Source organism: Pantherophis guttatus, chromosome 2 (assembly GCF_059756535.1).
Source record: "Pantherophis guttatus breed Tessera chromosome 2, ASM5975653v1, whole genome shotgun sequence".
Lineage (NCBI taxonomy): Eukaryota > Metazoa > Chordata > Lepidosauria > Squamata > Colubridae > Pantherophis > Pantherophis guttatus.
In genome coordinates, this window is record NC_142064.1 from 206,755,388 (window position 1) to 206,775,720 (window position 20,333).

General features: G+C 35.6%; 1 protein-coding gene across 4 annotated transcripts in view; it reads right to left on the minus strand.

Annotated features, from left to right (window-relative positions):
• The window catches only part of FANCD2 (FA complementation group D2), a 44,361-nt gene extending 24,036 nt beyond the window's left edge, over nucleotides 1-20,325 (minus strand). For 3 of the 4 annotated variants that reach the window (XM_087887665.1, XM_034441054.3, XM_087887666.1), the window contains exons 1-24: nucleotides 19,973-20,235; nucleotides 19,610-19,694; nucleotides 17,681-17,818; nucleotides 16,897-16,964; nucleotides 16,657-16,760; nucleotides 15,851-15,914; nucleotides 14,738-14,790; nucleotides 13,955-14,033; nucleotides 13,062-13,186; nucleotides 12,502-12,589; nucleotides 12,031-12,135; nucleotides 10,688-10,788; nucleotides 10,391-10,499; nucleotides 9,922-9,957; nucleotides 9,609-9,752; nucleotides 8,888-9,022; nucleotides 6,242-6,373; nucleotides 5,483-5,590; nucleotides 4,471-4,580; nucleotides 4,137-4,197; nucleotides 2,398-2,517; nucleotides 1,964-2,037; nucleotides 1,727-1,870; nucleotides 268-368 (exon numbers count right to left, since the gene is read on the minus strand). In XM_087887665.1, the coding sequence (XP_087743791.1) occupies nucleotides 268-368; nucleotides 1,727-1,870; nucleotides 1,964-2,037; nucleotides 2,398-2,517; nucleotides 4,137-4,197; nucleotides 4,471-4,580; nucleotides 5,483-5,590; nucleotides 6,242-6,373; nucleotides 8,888-9,022; nucleotides 9,609-9,752; nucleotides 9,922-9,957; nucleotides 10,391-10,499; nucleotides 10,688-10,788; nucleotides 12,031-12,135; nucleotides 12,502-12,589; nucleotides 13,062-13,186; nucleotides 13,955-14,033; nucleotides 14,738-14,790; nucleotides 15,851-15,914; nucleotides 16,657-16,760; nucleotides 16,897-16,964; nucleotides 17,681-17,818; nucleotides 19,610-19,694; nucleotides 19,973-20,023 (2,335 nt within the window). In that variant the 5' untranslated portion in view covers nucleotides 20,024-20,235. Of the gene's footprint in view, nucleotides 1-267; nucleotides 369-1,726; nucleotides 1,871-1,963; nucleotides 2,038-2,397; nucleotides 2,518-4,136; nucleotides 4,198-4,470; nucleotides 4,581-5,482; nucleotides 5,591-6,241; nucleotides 6,374-8,887; nucleotides 9,023-9,608; nucleotides 9,753-9,921; nucleotides 9,958-10,390; nucleotides 10,500-10,687; nucleotides 10,789-12,030; nucleotides 12,136-12,501; nucleotides 12,590-13,061; nucleotides 13,187-13,954; nucleotides 14,034-14,737; nucleotides 14,791-15,850; nucleotides 15,915-16,656; nucleotides 16,761-16,896; nucleotides 16,965-17,680; nucleotides 17,819-19,609; nucleotides 19,695-19,972 lie in introns of all 4 variants that reach the window. The other variant, XM_034441063.3, reaches the window with a different exon arrangement.
• Nucleotides 20,326-20,333: the final 8 nt, after the last annotated feature.

Below are 20,333 nucleotides of genomic sequence, written 5' to 3' on the forward strand. Positions count from 1 at the left end.
TCCTCACTTTCTAATGAGTGAGTTTTGTTTTCATTTGGCTGTTACAACCATGTTGTAAACTGTTTGAAAATGTGTTTCTAGCAGCATTATAGAAATATATTAAATAAACAAATACACATTGTAGACTATATTTCAGTGTAGCAGATGGTAATGCTTCAATTTGAACCCCAGTTTTATCACTCATTTTTCTGCATCGATATCCCACCCATAATATTCCAAACAGAAGTGGATTAAATCAGACAGAGGTCAACTGTCGACATCCTATACCTAATAAGGCATCAATGTCCTCCATACTCCCTTTATTCAGTTCTGACATGCAGAGCCTCAGCATTCGGAAGAAGGGCGACAAGCATTCTGGAGATGCCAGCCTGAGGTGAAAAGAGAGAAACCTTGTGAAATGATGGTGGTGCTGAATACAGGAAAAAAGCCTTCCTTTGGAACACATGCAATGTGGCCTGCAGAAGGACTGAATCTGCTTTGTGACTAGTCTCCAGAGTATTTTAGCTATGTTCCTATGCTCTCAGTCAGCAGTCAAGCAATTGATAAAAGAGTACTTCTTCCAGAGCTGTGTAGGTCTCAAAATCATCAACAGTACATACAACTTAACTTGTATTGTTGTTTACAAAAAGTGTAAGGAAACTTGGTTGGTAAGAGAAAACCTGGCTGACTGGAGGGACAGGACAGGGGAAGCTAGAAATAGTTGTGTAGCCTTAAAGCAGCAACCAGCCTCAAGTAATGTGAGATCCAGATAAGAAGTCATCATAACAATTTTATATAGTTTTTAAAATGGTAGCCCCATTTTGAGAGTCCCAAGAGAGACTATAATAATTCATTGATCTATATTGAATTACCAAGGGCCAAAGTCCTGCAGACTTCTGCAAAGTTTCGCCTATCGGATAAGTTACCCACAATTTTTGGGAGGGAGAGCTGAAATGTAAGTTTACAAAAACTGCTTTCATCCAAGGCCCTGGAGATGGCAGAGTGATTTGGATATCATAAGGGCTATAAATCGGAAGGAGACACAGTCAATGTTCCAGTTCAAAAACTGACATCATACTCTAATTTGTGGGATACCCTACAAATGGCTGAAGACATCAACTAGATTATAATCTCAGGAGATGAAACATTTGAGAACTACTTTCTCACATCAGCAAACCTCCACTTTTAAGACATGCATAGAAACGGGAATTGCAAGACTCTGACAAGAGAAAAAAATTACCCACAAATTACAATATTTATCAAACAGTAGCAATCAAACTACATTTAACTGAGAAATGCAGTGCTTATGGCAAAAGAGGACAAAAGCATGGCCTCTTTAGGATAGAATTTCACATGGAAGTCTAGAATGCTGCTGCCAATCAGTCTACACAACCAAACCAGAAGGACTGGAACCCGCTTTTGGAAGGAGTCCACGGTGATTGCAATCCTTTCCTCTCCCAAATTTACAATTTCCAAGGCACTGAGCAAAATGACTATTGCTTTTTCTTCATTCATTTAATATTTGGTAATATTGATTTTCATAAGAGGATTTTCCATTAACACTCTTGCACACCGTGCCTAGCTTGCCCTGCCCAATCTGGTATCCTCCAAATGTGTTGAGTCCACATTTTCCAAACTATGCTGGATAGAAGGATCTAATTTAGATTCAGACAGCATCTGCTTCTAGAAAACTGGCCTAGCGCTTCAGCTGTGTAAAAAAAAAAAAAAAAAAGGAGGCAACTCTAACCTTTTGTCCTTGCTTTCCACAGCTGTTTCCTCCAGGTTCATGGAAAAGCTCTGGGACAACAGGGGCAGCAGGTTAATAGCAATACCCCCCTGACTTTCACCATCTTCTAAGCCATATAGAGCTTTCACTGGGAATGGGAAAGTGCTGGAAAGAAACCAAATGCCAACAGTAAAGCTCAATATAAAAATACCACATTTAATTATTCTTAGGAGAGATTTTAATAGTTTTTGGAAATACCTATCCTCTATCTGGAGAAGATCTGTGACAAAATCGCTTTCAAAGTCTTGGACCACATAGTCCTTAATCCAGGCCTTAAGGGAAAAAGAAAAAAAAAACACCAATTCCACGGGCAAATTAACTGGAGTCGAAGAACAATAGAGAGATTAGTTATTTTCTTCAGATTTATAATACTGAAAGTGCTTTATTGTAACTTAATATTATTCCAAATGGGGGTGCAAAGCACTCTTGCAAAAAATGTTGTAGCAATTTTTCACATGATAAAAGGTGAAAAATATTAAATTATATCTAATCAATAGCTCTGCATGCATCAAACATTTTTCAAAAGATTCCATGAGCTTGAAAAAAAAAAAGAAACAGGCTGCTTTAAAAGTTGGCCATGGTTATGCAATATAATAAGGGAAAGGGTATAAGACCAGAACTCTGTATCCTACCAGAATCTGCAAATCCAGATTTCCTTTCTGAATTAAGTTGGCAAGTTCGTCATAATACAAAGCTAAGGCATGAGGAACCTGCCCACAACAGGAGAATACAAGCTCCAGCAAAGTTGTAATCTGCAGAGGGAGAGAGAGGAAAAAAAGAGTGCTTGGTTTTAGGCACATAAAGGTCAGGCGCAAATTACCCGGAATATTCACTGAGTTCAAAGCACAGAAGAGTTTGTTATTGCTATTCTATACCCAAGAATCTAGTCAACTAACGGTCAAAACTAAATTGGTGTTAGATAAGGACCAACGAAATTCAGAGGGCTGGATTTGGGTTTCTTGAGGCAAAGCAATAACTCCAAATTGATGGTACATTTAACTCCATCTTTCACATCAGCCTGCTCTGCTCTTCTCCTACAATGACATAGATTCAGACCGCATACAGAGAGAAGCATTGCAGATTACCTAAAACAGCATTAGCACATGGGAAATACTCTGTATCAGCATGTCCTTAGGCAGTTGCCTTTCCAAGCAATCATAGTCCATCGGACCCAGAAAGAATAGGCTTTATTTTAAACATGACTCTAAAAAGTGTTTTAATTTTTAAAAATAGCCTCTTTTTACTATCCCAATCTATGTTAATTAAATAAGGAGTGGTATTTCAATAGTTCATTAAAAAAGAAGAAGCTCTAAATAGGTCTACATTTCAAGTTAATAGCACTGCTAAGTTATATAGAAGTCTGCCCAGTATAGGTGTGGGAGAAGGGGGATATATAAAAGGAGTAAGGATTTACAATAGGATTTGGGGGGGGGGGGTTCAGTTGTAACCAATCCCCTTACAACTGACCACAAAAGTAAATTTTATGTCAGACTAATGCTGGTCTGCCAATAGATCTGCATTGCTGGACCCGTGATTCTCTCTGAGCTTGGTGGTTTTCTTGCAGACATTTCATTACTAAACTAAGTAATATCATCAATCCATCAATTCCTCTATCCTTATCCACAGCCTTTTCTGACGGGCAGATTGAAGATTCACTGCAAGGAGTCCAGGATTTGACTGATACCTGATGTAATAATATCAAAGGGGAATTGCCTGTAAATATACCTATAAGAGAGCTAGTTGGTATAATGGTTAAGGCACCAGGCTAGAAAGCAAACGTCCTGTCTTAAGCATGAAGCCAGCTGGGTGACCTTTGGGCCAGGCCACTCTATTTCAGCGCTAGGCAAGAAGGCCCTTCTGAAAATCTTACCAAAAAAACTGCAGGTTCAGGCAGCTGAAGGCACAGCCTCATCCTCATCTCTTACTCAATGCAAGTTTTCCTTTGAACGTTTTAAAAAATACAGTGGAGAAATTTAAGAATATTTCTTAAAAGATTTAAGGCCTTGTGTGCTTTCTTCATGTGGGCTTCTCGGAAAACTCCCACACATCTACTCTCAAGTTTATACTGATGGCTTTTCCACTGGGCAATAATCCAGTTTCCATGTAACTGTGAATCACAGTTATTACTTGTACAAGCTGTGACAAGTCAGGAAAACTGTTTTGTCCTCAAAATTTCAGCAATGAAGTCTAAGGGAGCCCTGAGGGTTTGAAACATAGATGTGGCCATATCTGCAGTACAGAAAAACAGAAAAAAAAATGGGGGACAAATCCTTCTCCAACTACTTTTCCTCATTAAAGCTAGGAGAAAAGAATAATTTCATATTTCCCTGATAGCACTAGAAATCTGCTATATAGAAACAACCCAACTTGCCTGTCTGTGTTGTTCCTTGCTCAGCTGTTCCCTTTCCAGCAATTTCCCATTTTCTTTGCTCCTGAAATTAGGTATGACATTAATTAAGGATGTCTGATGCAGCCAAACCTTCAAGTATAGTTTCTTAGTCTGAACCAGAGAATTATTGGAACATTGCTGATGTGCTGAGGAGCTCAAAATGAATGCAGGAAAGCCTTTATATTCTTACTTCATTGCTACTGTTCATTACTCCCTTTACTTTCATATTTTTTACAATTCTAACCCACAGTTATGAAATGATCTGCAGTTCGTCTATACTTGCCCTCTCATCATCAGGTGATACTTGCTTGCTCACCTCTTGGCTGCCATACTGCCAACCATGGTAACTGCTCCAATAATCCCAATACGTTTATACTTAGAGATAGTACTTGAGAGCTGTTTTCTAATCACCATGTGCATATCATCCTGCATGGAAAGGAAACTAAGTATTACAAAAACTGAAGTATGTGAGATAAATCTACGTACTTCTCCTGAACTGTAAGCAATGCCTAAAGAACAGTTAGTAGCACAGAACTATCAAAGCATACAAAAAGAAATAATATTATTCTGTTCTATAAATTGAGAGATATTTCAAAACTACAATTTCCCCCTTGGGATTCAGTGCAACAGTATACAATGCTTTAATAGTTGGCGATTGTTCTTTGAATGTAAAATGCATTTGCAAGAATGAAATTAAAGCAAGCAAAAATATCTGAAAGGCAATGCATTCGTATAGAAATGTATGATGTCCGAAGGTTTCTCAAATAATAAACTAAATCTCACTTTGGTTATTTAGGCAATTTAGTATATTCAATTTTATATGTTATACTGAATTTCAAAAACATCTAGATTCATACACAGCTCCAATTTTTTAATGAATTTACAAAAATACTGACATGTAACAAAAGAAACATTAATCAAGAATTATTAACAACATTCACCAAATTTGAATAACTATTTTACACACATTATGCATTAAATCTTTTTGATGCCAATGGCATCTAGACATTTAAAACTGAATAGAGAACCAGGCCCAGCATCTTCAAATGTAGAGGACATAGGGAATGATCTTGAAGGAAAAGCCACTACCAATGCAATCTTTATAGACTGCCAGACTTGAGCCCAGATGAACAAGATAATTTGAGAAAACATCTCAGACATGTCCCTTCTTAGTTCACAGGAAGATAAAGTGAGGGAGGGGAAAAGGACATTCAAACTTGCAAGATTCTGTTTCTATAGTTTACAATAAAAGTAGTCCTATATGACATTGATTTCTTAATCTGGTTTACTTTATAGGGACTAAAGTCAGCTATCAGTGGTCCACTCACCTGGATGTGGTTGTTTTTATGCCCCTGGCTAAATGCCAGCATGCTGAGGATGTGAAATAGCTTCCGGATTTGCTGTGGACCAAGATTATCTATATAGTCCAAGATGCTCTGAAAGGAAAGTTCACACTCAACACTTTAGAATATCATGAGTACATCAAGCAAGTAAGTAGAAGATAAATTGGAATATTTATCTTCTACTTCTATTAGATTTCTTTGTGTCACAGACAAGTAGAAGATGGACCAATGGCCTTCTTGCCACAGCCAATTTAGTATCAGCTGGTTGTGAGATTCTTCCAACAATTAAGTGTTCTGATCCAGAAAATCCATCTTAATATTCTTGTAGCAAAAATGCATACTCAGAATTATTTTAGAGACCAAATATGCCTAAATTGATATAAATATTTGCTTTGAAAAATAAGTCAATGGGTCTCAAGAATTCTAATAAGAAAAAAAGTAGATCCTCACTCTTCAAAGAATCTCATATACCTTCCAATATCAAATTAATTCCCCTATTTTATTTAATTAATCTTTTTTCTTTCAGTGAGAAATATGCAATATTAGACAGCTAAAACATATTGTATGCTTATTTGTTATGGGCTATCATAAACTAAACAGAATTAAAAATATTTTGGTATATGAAAGAATAAAATGCTATTTTTAAATATGTTTGTCTTTTCACAAAAATTCCAATTTCTAACTCTACGGAGAAATTAGTTAAATATACTTGAATCAAAGCTTCCGGTGTTGAGCCATGTTTACCTTCAGAAAGACAACAAAGGGAACAACTGATGAGGTATGGATAGACACGAGATCAGTTAATGTATCCAGGGAAACATCCACTTCGACCTTGTTGCCCCCACATACATGAGTAACTAAGGCACCCACAATCTCCTGCACAAAAGCAAAGTAGGAAAGGAAAAATTTAAAGTATAAATGTTTTGCTTTAATTTTAAACAGAATAGCATTTGTCTGCTAGGGTTGAAACTGGTAAGGAATGGTTTAAAAGTCCTTAAATAGACTTCCAGGTTTATGTGGTTGTCTAGCAATTGGAAAACTGACTGCATCTACACAAGTCAGCTTTTAAAGAACCACACAAAGTATCTCTAATATTCTCACTGTGTTTAAAGAACATGGATAGTCCTGGAAAAGGGCATTTCAGATTTACATCTATGGTTTTTATTCTTTGTTTTAACAGTGCTTGTTTCAAAAACTATTTTATTTTTTGTTTTAAAACTTTATGGAAAGTTTTATATTTCATTTTATTTTACTTGCACAGAAGAGCATGAGTCTACTTATAGTAAAACTGGGCTTTGGCTGCTTTTGTTACATGCAGAATAAAATGTGCCAGAAGTTATTAGTTCAATGCTACATGTGGCAAAAGTATAATAGACTGCTATGTAGCCTACATCTTCTGTATTTTCCTCAAAAATATTACATGAAAGCCTCAACTGATTTAAGAACTATGGGCAGCAGCGTTACAAAGGCCCATCTGTGGATGATCATAACATATAAAAGACTATAAATTGGAATGTAACAGGGTAAAAGAGAAAAAAAATTAACGAAAGAAAGAAGTGGTGGTTTAATTATATATGACAAGGCTAAACTGTTATGTTAGAAAGAAAGAATTGATGTCATCTATGTTCTTCTGAATATGCATGAAAGTAGAAGCCCTACTTTTGCATGTTCTCTTCCAATAAATGATAATAACACACAATCAGAAATAAATTTGGGGGATAACTGTGCAGCATTGTGAATTAAAGTGATCCAAGAGGAAAAACATTCTGTCTAGATGACATGAACAGATGAATGAAAATAAGACAAGAACAGATGAGTGGAAATAAAGCAAGAAAACACAGAAAAAAATAAGTTATTTTGAAATCCAAAAATAATGAGAATGGTGAATGTATACTATATATGATTAGAATGTAATTGTCAGCCTCTATGATGCTTGATTGCTTTCGGCTGCCATTGTAATGGGTGGTGGGAGGTAATTTAGGGATTTGGGAGGGGGGAAGTGAGCTGGTGGTGATGTCTCGTGAAAGGGAGGAAAACTCTTACTGCCTTTGTAGCAGATGCAGGGAGTGCTGATAGCACTCAAGTTCAACCGTTCCAGCATACCAGATAGATGGGACCATCTGAAGAAGCACCTCACATGACATCTTGGAGAGATGTGGATTGGACATTCCACTTGGTCCTTGGGGGGAGGGATTTGGGGATGCTTTCAATATGTAATTTTTGTGCCTATTGCCTCAGACTTTGCTTTCCTTTCGTTGCATTCAGTTCATACTCAGTAGAAGTACCTTTCTCTACAAACATGGAGTTGGGTTTTTTCTTTCTTGAGTTTTGAATGGAGGCACACCTGACATTAAGCAAAGTCTGAGGCAATAGGCCAGACGAATCGAGGAGGTATATACAGGTTTCAGCAAACTAACATGGAACACCAGGTGTATTCTCCTGAGAGTTTTTGGTAGCTCTAACTGTACCATGACCGGGTTTACAATTCGTAAAACGGGAAAAGGACATACATATTTAGGTCCGAGTTTTTTTTGACTTTTGGGTAGTTTGTAAGTACTTAGTGGAGAGGAAAACCCTATCCCCCACTTGATAATCCTTTGACATAGCCCTTTTCTTATCAGCTTGATTCTTATGGGCTCTGTGAGCCTCATCCAACGCCTTACGAGCTACAGGCCAGGTAACCTGAAGCTGTTCAATCCAGTCTACCAAGGATAGTATTAGAGGTTTTTCTTGTGGTAATTCCAGAATTACTGCAGGCCAATTCTGCTGCCTGCCAGCTGCCTGCAATTTGGCAGTTCGAATCTCACCAGGCTCAAGGTTGACTCAGCCTTCCATCCTTCCGAGGTCAGTAAAATAAGGATCCAGATTGTTGGGGGCAATATGCTGATTCTGTAAACCGCTTACAGAGGACTGTAAAGCACTGTGAAGCGGTATATAAGTCTAAGTGCTATTGCTATCTATCTAAAAAATTATGCTTGTTTCAACTATATCCTTAAATTATAGTCTACTCATACATAAATATACATGTACAGATACAGATATGAAAAAGGAATAAACTAGGTCTAAAATCATGAATGATTTGATACAATTCATGAAAGATATAAAAGGAGGTACATACAGAGATCCTGAACATGAGGCCAACTATATTTACAGTACAAAACAGAAAAGAATTAGAATGAAAGCAGAATGACTGCAAGAAGACAAAATACAAGCCCCATAAAAAGTATTGAATACACACACACATATATATATATAAATTATTATTTATTTCTTATTTAATACATTGCCACCCTCTTTTCCTCTCCAAATGAATTATTCAAAACTCTTACAGTATGTATAAAAAATAAAAATAATAAAAATGCATGTCGCAAAGATATGTATCTTTTGTACCTGCTGGCAGTAAGAATCAAAAGCTGTGAATGCTTGCTTGTACATGCAGCTGCCAAAGGAGACAACACAAGGATCTGCTGAGTTCACAAAGCTTTCAGCAACTGACAAGATTGCTGGAAAAAGATCTCTCATAACCTGAAAACATAAAAGGTAGACCAAAGGGGCTTCAAAAATGTATCTTTGTCTTTCCAATGCATATAGCTGATCATATTTATGGTATTCTAAAATTTACTGATAACATAAAATCAGTTAAACAAGTTCTCTGAAGATGGGCTCCAGCATGAGTCCGAGAGCTTGGAAGAGTCAACATCTGGTCCCTGTGACCGACCCAGATTCGGTCTTGCAGTTTAACATCTGACTGCTGCTATTAATTCATCTATTGGATATGATGAACAATATTCTATTTCTGCCTTTATGGGAACTAACAATATATTGAATCCTAAATTAAAGACGCCCATTATTTTCTGCAGGAAAACGGGATATTTATGGAGAAAGCAGAAAGTTATTTCACCAACTGAATCTCTCATAATCACAAAAATGGCGTGGCTTTCTCCATACATTATCTGATTAATGATTTATGGCAGTACAGTATTTACAAACATGTGGAGAAAATAAACAGGTCCGTGGGCCAACAAAGAAGTAACTTTGCAATGTTTAATCTAGAAAGAAAAATAAGAAAACCCACCCAATGTGCTGAATTGCATCACAGCAAAGAACCTACCAGTGAGTGATATCGGAAGGCGTTCTGCAGCAACTGCTCTCGCAAACAACCCGACTGAATCTTACTCTTCAACAATCTCTCAATTTGTTTCTTGTTTTTGGTACTTGTAGCATAGATGATTAACAGCATTATCATATCCAGGACCTTTTTAAAAATAAAAGTGCTAAGCTAATTATGCAAATATTAAATCCAAAATAAAGAAGTAGGTAAACAATGGCAAGGTTCTTTAAAAATTAAGAGTCTCATGCAATAAGAAACCTACAAAGAATATTCTAAGAGGAAAATAGCTAGTGCAGAATCTAAATAGAATTACCTTATGATCAGAGGCGGAAGGAATATTCTCAATAGCCTAGAACAAGAAGGATGGATTATGCACATTATGAAGTTTAATAATTGCTTATATAACATTCATAAATAAAGTCTCAGAACCCTACAGCAGAATAGATCTGCTAACTGCCAAAATTATATTAAATTCTGCATATATTTGAGAAAAATGGGATAACTTTTAGTGAAAATTGTAGAAATGCACTCTAAATTGTCAAAAAAGACAGAACACATGTTTTGCTTCTAATAGGTTCCAGTTTCAACTATTGAGATTTGTGCATCACAGAAAACTCAGAAATATAGAGACAACACTAAAAAGACAGGGAACCACATTTAGTGCCAATTTTATAGGAAAGAGGAACCCCTAAATAAACATGTAAAACACAAGATAGCTTTATAAAAGCTAGTTTAAAAGAGAGAGCATGGCAAAAGCAAATATATAGGGAAAAAAGTTTAACCTTAATCCAACCTTCTAATACACACTTCTGAAATTTAAGAGCCGACTTTAATACTTCAAAAAGGAGCTTGAAAGAATCCTTGTTAATACTCATTTGGCTTGCAGATAGACTGAAAAGAAGCACAAGAGGATATTCAAACAACAGCAAACATTAATTCAGCATTAACAGTATTAAAATAAGTTTGATAAGGGTAAGGCTTTTGAGTTTCTTTTAAACAATGTGTTATCATAGTTGTTGGACATAGTTGTTGGCACAGAAAAAGGCTAACTTAAACAGATATTGATACTATGTACAGACCTTGACTGTGCCTGGCTGCTGAGTTTGCTTTGAGAAGCTTGGATACTTGGAAGGGCGGCACATGAGTCCAGATTCAGCTTCTTACGAAGGTCAGAAATTATCTGCATGACAGTATGTATTATTCAAACTTATTTGGGCAACAATAATGTATTCAAGATGATTATTAGGAAAAATGAGAAAAAAGGAAGACAGAAGGAAACAGCATACAAAGACTACAATGGCATATTTTTATATGCAGTTTTTAACATATTTTTGTATAACACCAATTAATATATATTCCATATTTATGCAAATGACAAACAAATTAAAAAATAGGAAAGTGGTATAGTATGTCCTCTTCACAGCTCTAGAAAGAAAACTGCCCAGATTTTTTTCTGCAATACTTAATAAATGAAACAGCAGAAAGAAATAATACATTAATTATTAGGTATATATCCCACCTTTTAAAGAGCAGCACAAGGCAGCATGCATGGTGCTCCCTTCTCCTATTTTTTTTTCCTACAACAACCCTATAATGTGGGTTGGGTGAGATGGAATAACTGCCCAAAGTCACCCAGAGAACTTTGTGTGGAGTAAAACCTGGGTCTTCCTGCTCCTAGTCCAGTACTGTCATGTAAAAAAGCTGCTTTATTAAATTCAAGTCTTGTTAATATTTCAGATTGGAAACATTTCAAGTTCAAAACATTCTTCCTAAAGTTTAAAGCAACTCCCAGTAAATTCTGCCTGCTTGATTAGGAAGTACAGGTTCCTTCCAGGTGCCTGTCTTAAAGAAAATCATCTATACAATTCTTGGGGAAAGGCCTTTTCAAATGTTGGCCCCTTTCCTGCAAAAGCAATTCCCCTCCCCAAATTTAAGTTGGCACAGCATTATTGGGGAAGGCCTTGTTATTTCAGGCCTTTGAGGAGAATTTGAGAAGTAGAAACAAAAGTGATTCTTACTGCATGTATGTTTATAAGACATTAGATAGATCATTGACATAGGAATATTTTACTCTGTAAGTTTTATAATTTATTTAATTTTTTTCTTAGTGATTTTAATGCTGTTTACAGGTGATAGAATAAGAAGCTGCTCAGAGCCAACTGTAACAAATCAGAACCAAACTGAAACAAATCAAACTCAAAACATCTGCTTATCTGCCTAGGTAAGAAAAAAGGGAGATTAAAATCATCTGAAATGATGCCAATGGTAAAAGTTTCAGATGTGAGTTAACACTGGAGCCTCTGTCATTCCTACATAAAAATAAAACCGTTTTTTCCATATTTATTATACTGTGGACACTTCTTCATTCCAAAAATATAATATTCAAATTGAGCATCTTTGATGGTTAGGATAGATATTGTACCTCTGTTGCTTCAGTGGCCTTCATAGAATGAAGAATAAATTTAACTATTACGGGTAAATCTTCCACTTTTACAGCAGACACTGAAATCATGACAGACTGGCGTATCTATTGGGAGAGCAGAAAATTGTTCAGATGTCAAAATGAGAAAAAGAATTATATTCCTTGCTTGTGCTAATCCCAAAATGCTGAGTTAACTTTAATGTAAAACTCATTAAGTTTTTTTAAAAATAAAACTCATGCCAAAGGCTTAGAAAAAAAACTAGAAAATTCAAGGTCATCTTACATTCTAGAAATTGTTTAAACTTTCAGATAACAGAGACAATCCTCCCAACAAAGAAAACTTGGAGCAATCAAGATTGCCTCTTAGTGTGACTTTCTTGCCTATACTGGATACAGGAGTAGAACAGTTAATGAGTTTCTGGCTGATTCCAAAACCTCGGCAAATTTAACTCCTGACAGGAGATTCCATACCTCAGACAGAAGTTCCATATCAAGATTCAAACAGGAAAGTGCATCTAGGACTGGAACTGTAAGCCCAATGTTCTCCTTTAACAAAGAACTAAAGAATAGACCAAAAAAAAAAAAAAACCATTAACAGATACAAAATACCCAAACTACAATATTATATAGTGTTTTTTTTTCCAATTGCTCATCATAGGACTTGGAGATTATCCAAGAAAGATGTGAAAGCCAGGAAGGTGCTTGCAACAAGCTTTATTGATACTAAAACAGTTGGAACATTTTTTTCTCCATTGTGTTATGAATTTTCTTATTTTTCTGGTTCCTGGACTGTTCTTACTAACAATTCCAAAGTCTATATTGGCTCATTTCTCTAAATGGGTATCCCTTAAAACTTAACAGGAATGGACTATAATCAAATATTAAAATTTCCAGGCCTTTCACCAACTTAGTTCCTTTGGACATGATCTCTATTAATTCTTATACTTAATGACATGGTGTTGCTGGAAAAGGCCAGAAAACCATAAAAATACAGGAAGAATATTTTTAAAACACAGTAACACCATATTTACCTAAGTTGCTTGGCAATTTCACTATGCTGGGAATCTTCCAGAATTTCTGGCAGACTTGTAATGATATCATGTTGGATCAATGGAGGTGAAACATAAACCATCTGCATGATCATTGAAACAAGATCCTACAAGTAACAAAGCATGAGGTCACAGAAATTCAAGAAAAGAGTTTCTCTACAGGTGACTGCTTATACAACATACTGAAAGCCAGGAGATTTATGCTATATATACATACCTAAGATACATACCTGATTATGTTTTAGAAATATATTATTTATATAGTATGTCAGCAAACATTTTGCTATAAATCAAAATCAAGCTTTATTTGATTTTATTAAATTTATATGCTGCCCACGTCACTATCCAAAGTGACTCTGAATGGCGTATAAATTTCATAAATAAAATCGCTTCAAAGAAAAATGGGTAGCAAACAAATCTAAAAATAATAATAATAAAATCAAGCTTGATTTTGCTACTAGGAGCCCCACAAATTGTTTCTCTGTACAACCATGTAATTTTACCTCCCCAATTTAGTCAGAAGAGAATTTTGGTAAATATTTTTGCTAATGAACAGGTTCTATTATCTGTGACCATATCTGCTGCATTTTGACCCTATAAAATGAATTTTTAATTCTGCAAATTTTTCAGGAAACTGTTTTTACATTACTTAGACTGCTATATGCAATGAACTTCATCTACTGTAATGAAGCAAAGTAAGCAAACATAATAAATACATATTTTATTATAACTCAGTTATAAACAATTACTCTTTGACTTCTCAACAGCATGATTTCAAGTAGCACTGCGCAAATTATATTGTAAGATCCAGCACCAGATGAATTTTAAAATGAACCCTGAGAAAGAGTTTGTAATTGTCTACTATTTGGTCTTGCCTTGTTGTCAACTATCCTGTCAAGCCATTTTAATTGATTGACAATCAGCCGAGGCAAATTTAATCCATCACTGCCAACACTGAAAAATAAAAATGACAAAAGAATCACAATAGGGAAGAGATCAAGCACACTATTTCCTTACTACTAATACAGATTATATTCTAAAATCTATTAATTGTCTAGCTGTCTAGATACGATCCAAATTTTCTTTTTTCAGCACCATCTCTTTAAGCCTTTTTACTGGAAATAAAGGCACCATTCATAACATAAATAACATTAGGAAGATTGACTAACACTTTAATTTTGAGCCATGTAACAATATACACTAGGCATTAAAATAAAGTCAATTACAGTTCACCAGACTACCGTCTGTTTATTTTGCCATGTAAAGCTGGCCTTTTATAGCAGAAGGTATATATACCATAAAAAACTGAATGTCAATCTTTCATTGTGTACTGCTTAGGACTACAAACAAATTATTTATACCAGTCTACTATATTTTCCCCCCTTCAATGCAAATCAGATCCCATTTTTAGCATTCCAAAACAACAACAATAAAAAACAGAAGTTATCTGATAGACAATGTTATACCTTAAATACCTTTCAAAAAGGATTTTATTTTATTTTATTTTATTTTGTCTGCCTGCCTGCCTGCCTGCCTGCCTGCCTGCCTGCCTGCCTGCCTATCTATCTATCTATCTATCTATCTATCTATCTATCTATCTATCTAATATCTATCTATCTCATAGTTTTTAACTGCCCATCTCCCTCAGATTTACTTACCTTTCCTGAAAAAATTCAGGGAGCTTTTCAAATAACAGTTTTATCACAGCAGGCTTCCAAAAAATAAAAAGATAAATGAGTTTTGAGAAAATTGCATTTTTACATTGTGTACAAAATATTGTACAAAATAATACAAGAAAAATTTCCTAAAGTATCAATTAATGGTACATAAAAACATTGGAGATGTCTACAAGCAAAATGATACAATAGCTTTCTGTTTCAGAGAAGATAAATTCTATCTCCTGAATGTAAAAGTTAAAAGTTGAATCTATTCAAATATTTTACTTTTTCAGCTTGACTAAATCTGTTACAAATATTGGGAAATCTTAGTTCATATAGCATTAAAAAGTTAATGCAAATATTTACAATAAACTTAGTTTTAAATATAGAGACTACAAATCAAATTTCTCATTGTAATACAAAGACACACACACATTTTGAATACGAAAACTGTTACTTCATTTGCGCAATATATACAAAGAGACTACAAACCAATTACTTGATTGCAATAACAACTATTCAAATCTGGAAGAAAGCGATCAGTTTGTTATGCATCCTTTGTACCTCTGTGAAGCCCAGTTTAAAGTGAAACAGAATTATACCCATTTCCCAATTTCTTCACTGCATTTAAAAAATTCAGGGTACGGGTGGATTAATATTAACCCAATGTTATTTGCAGTCAAAATTGATCAAAACTAATGGATTTTTCCAACAATCTTGTGACATCTTTCTATTCATCATTCTAGTCCTATCTAGGCATTCTCTGAAGAGTAATTAGGAAGAAACTGGGTTGTATACAGTCATACAGTTGCCTCTCTCCAAACTCCATAGATTCAGGCAAAGATATGAATTATATATTGAGTTGGCTCAAATGAGAGTACAGTTCTCTTTGGATTGTACCAAACAGACTGTACCAAACCCTGGACCAAATAGAGTAGAATAATAATTACAGATGATTGGAGAAAGGTTGGAAAGATGGGAATAGATTGCATGTGAGCTCCATTTCCCCCCACTTTTATCTTTCCCACAAGTTCAGTCTAATGCCTTAGTGGCACCTTAGATGTCTACTTTTGATTGTCAGGAGAAAATGGGAAAATCAAATGATAAACATACCTGCAATATCTCAATACCAAGAAGCAATTTAATGAGGCTTTCACAGTATGAATGCACTGCATCACTAAGGAGGAGAAAAACAGCTTTCATTATAGAAAATTTGCTGATTGGTTGCATAATCTAATTGCCAAGTGGAAACATGTGAATTAAAAACTATGTATTTGTACTGGAATAATATCTGAATTATTAAAAAAAATGAACAAATTTATCACTTTCAGTCAATATACTGTAACATTTACTTACAGTATATGCTTTTGGACTTCCCTCTAAAAGGTGCATCAATTTACATTAGTACTTTTATCCAGTGGTGAAATGCTGCCAATTTGCACTGATTCAGGCAAACTGGTAGTGATAAAAGCTACCAGTTCGGGTGAACCGGTAGTAAAAAAAAAAGCTACCGGTTCCTCTGAACCGGTATTTCCGACAATCAGCTGTGCCGCAAAATCCTGCTTTCTAGTGAATCTAAATTGCGCAGCACAGCTATCCCCCCCATGCTGTTCTACTTACCTTCCCAAGCCTTTTTCTATGCGAAGTGTGCATTTGGCGTGTGCTGTGCATGCGCTCACCACGTTTGGTGCACACTGCGCATGTGCGCACAGGGTATGTTTGGTGCATGCTGTGTGCACTTGGCATACACCGCACATGCACAGCCAACGAACCGGTGGCAAACTGGTTCAGATTTCACCACTACTTTTATCCCTATCCCCATCAAGGCAGGTTCATATACGCCATTAGGGATTTTTCAATACCGCTGAAGCTAACTATAGTTATGAAACATTTGGGTGATCTGAACTCTTTTTACTTACTTTGTTTCTTGATTTTGTGCAGGTATGCATGGTAGAAGACAATTCCTAAATTGATCTCTGTTTTCAATGTGGGAATCCAAGCCACTGATGAATTCTGCAACAATCTAATTTAAAAAAGGCCACAAAAAGGAAGACTGAACAACTACAAAATTCATCATTGCTTTTCAGCTCTTTGCTATGTGGGCTGAAATAAATATATATCAATATAATTTCAGAAATGTCATATGATCAGATTCATACCTGTGGATAAGAAGGATGTTTTCTTAAGGCTTGAATCAACTTTTTCTGGAAAATTGCTCCATCTACAGCTACAAAAAAAGTATCAAGAGAATCATGCATAAAAATATGTATCTACATCACATTATTCTAAAATGCCACCTTCCCTTGTCTTTAAACAGCTCCATGACAGCTAGCCGAAATCCAACAGCTTTTTAAAAAATTTCCTAAACTGGAAATATAAGAAAATAAAATAACTATATATCTTTCTGGGAAACCTGCCTTGTGCCAAATTGCATCCAATCAAGAGAAGAAGCCTTTTCTTTTCTTTTTCTGATTTATTGAATTTGGTTTGTCATACAGGTTTTGACATTGACGGTGACACATCAAAGACAACTGTACAGCATGTTTTCTTCTCTTTGCAAAAATATTCTCGGTAAACATAGAAAGAACTGCAAGGTTTCCACAAACATTAATCAATTGTGGGGGGACACCTGAAATACTAGGAAGAACTAATAAACTGGGTTTCCCAAAAGTAATAGGACAGTCACAATTTGACAGTAACTCAGGAAAAAAATAATATAGTTAAATTTAATATAATGTATGTCAAAGAGATAATGTAAAAACACAGAACAAATTAATCATCATCACCACATTATCATCCATTTTGTGATGGATATTTATTTTAAATATAACTGAATTCCTTCCTGTTCATGACTCAAAAGTCTTCAAAAGAATTCCCCCCAGATTTGCATATCTAACACCAAGTACTCCATGTACCAAAGAAGCATAGCACAACAAACAATACCTATTTCATTCTGTTTTTCTCCTGCTTTCAGTGTAATCCCTGCATTCTTAAGGAAATGCCCAAAAACATTATTGTTTTCTATATCATCATCTTGTAGAACAGACTTTTTCTTTCCAGAGGTTCGAGGCCTTTTTGCTTCTAATAGGGAAACATAAGCAAAATGACTGTTGAGGTTAATGTGGAATAACAACAGCTAAATGCATAAATTAACATTCAAGTAAAAAAGTTATCCCATTTTTTTGTTATTTCTGCCTTGAAACAGCAATGCAAGGTATTGTAAAACACTTTCTGACAAGCCAGTTGTAAATACTGTAGAGGGAAAAAAATAAAAAATGGTTCTGCTTTATAAGCATCTAAGTGTATTTTGTGTATAAGAGTATATATTGTGATCATAATTGCTGGACATGATGCTCATAATGAATTAAAACAAAATCAATGGGACTTAAACTTTTTTTCTGAATTGCATTCTCTATTACACTCATGTTTTTATCAGAACTCTCAAACTTGACTCTATTAAGAAGTTTATACGTTCAAATTAAAATTATTATACCTCTATACTATAATGTGGACATTATAGAAGGATTGACATGTTAGTGGCAAAAAATCAGGAGTCTGGTAATATATTTTCTGATTAACAAATGTTAGAACCCAAAGTATGGATCCGGTACATAGATGACATTTTTGCCATAATTAAAAAGGGTCAACTACAGAACACACACAAAACAATCAACATTTTCAAAGGAATAAAAGTCACTAGGGAAAGAAGAAAATAACACATTACCATTCCAGGATACCCTCATCAGCAAAGGCAGTGACGACAAATTAGAATCACAAGTATATCATAAAATCACTCACATCAGCCAAGTGCTCCACTACCGAAGTAACATCCCAACCTCCCACAAGAGAAACTGCAAAAACACTATTTAGACAAGCACAAACATTGCAGCAACCTGAATATCAGAAATGGACATGCATACAACTTCATTGTTCCTGACCACTTAATCCAATACAGCATAAGCAACACGAGCTGTGAAAAGAATAACACTGCCATATATCAAAACATCTCAGAAACCACCAACAGACTATTACTGCAACATGGCATCAGTATAGTACCAGCCGCAAAAGAAAGGACTACAAAAGGACTACAAAAGCCACAATGTAGGACAAACAGGCAGAAGATTAGCAGATCATATCCACATAAACAACTAGCAGTCAGAAGACATGATGAAAACTCCTTAATTTCACAACAAATGGATAGATCTAACCTTAATTTAAAATGGGAAACTTTGAGTATCCTAGACCAAGCCAAGTCCAAAAACACCAGAGAATTTCTAGAAGCCTGGCACTTAGACAAATCAGCCATCAACAGGCATATAGGAGCTGTGGTGGTGCAGTGTATGAATACGGTACTGCAGGCTAACTTATTGCTCACTGCCTGGAGTTCGATTCTGACTGGTTCAAGCATGACTTAGCTTTCCATCCTTCCGAGATCAGTAAAATGAGGATCCAGATTGTTGGGGCAATATGCTGACACTGTAAATTGCTTAGAGGGCTGTAAAGCACTATGAAGTAGTACATAAGTCTAAGTGCTATTGCTATATAGATATAAATAATATGGAACATGGATGTCCTCAACTATTGCAACTGCGACAATAATACTTGAGAATCAATGTTTGTAACTGAGCAGTATAAAATTCTATACTAACTAAATAAAATAGATATTTGAAAATTTATGACAATTTATTTTTGACATTACTGAAAGCCTACAATTAACATTTCATATTCATTGCTTATGATGTGGGGATACTTCAATTGGGAAGAAAAAGCTTGTTCTTGTTGCTGTTCTTCAGTTCTAAAAGCAATAGTATTCCTTTGCTTAATGTCCTTGGCAAAGGGATTTCATATAAGAAAGGTTCCATCTTTACATACTTGGTAATTCTTCTATCAGATTTTCACTGTAGACATGAGGTTTGAACAATTTCCGTTTTGAAGCCATGACAGGTGTTGACGTACCCTAGATCAAGAATATTAGGTGAAAATTAGAGACTGGCTGAAGAAAACATGCTTTAATCCTAAAATCTTGCAAATAATTGTGTAACAAATAAATTATAGCCACAAAATTGCATTCCAGCACAATGATTTTATTTGAAAGATTATTATATCTCACTATATTATATTATGTGTCAAAAAAAGCTATTGTAATCATCTGCAGAGTGTGCGAGTCACAGCAGGCATATATGATTAGGATAACCTAAATACATTTTCATGAACAACACAATTGAATACAGGTACCCTATACAACAAATTGTTGCTGTCATAATGCTTGTTGAGGCTTTCAGCCATTCCATTGTTTCCCTGAGAAGGGTTTTTGTTTCTTAGTGGTTGTCGCGTTTGTGTATCTCTTCCTTCCTTTTCAAATCACTTCATCCTGTCATCTCCCTTCCCCGACTGATAGCGATACTGCCAGGAGAAGCGAGGCTCCTAAGGCAGGCATTCCACCGACGACTAAGCCAAACAATCGCAGTCTCCGCGAGGACCGCTTATTGCTTACCAACGAGGAGCAACTACACAACACAGTCGCTGCACAACTTCGGCGCGCGCTCTCCTTCCCGTTTTGGAATTCTCCCGCCAAACGCCCGCCGGGGGGGTGGGC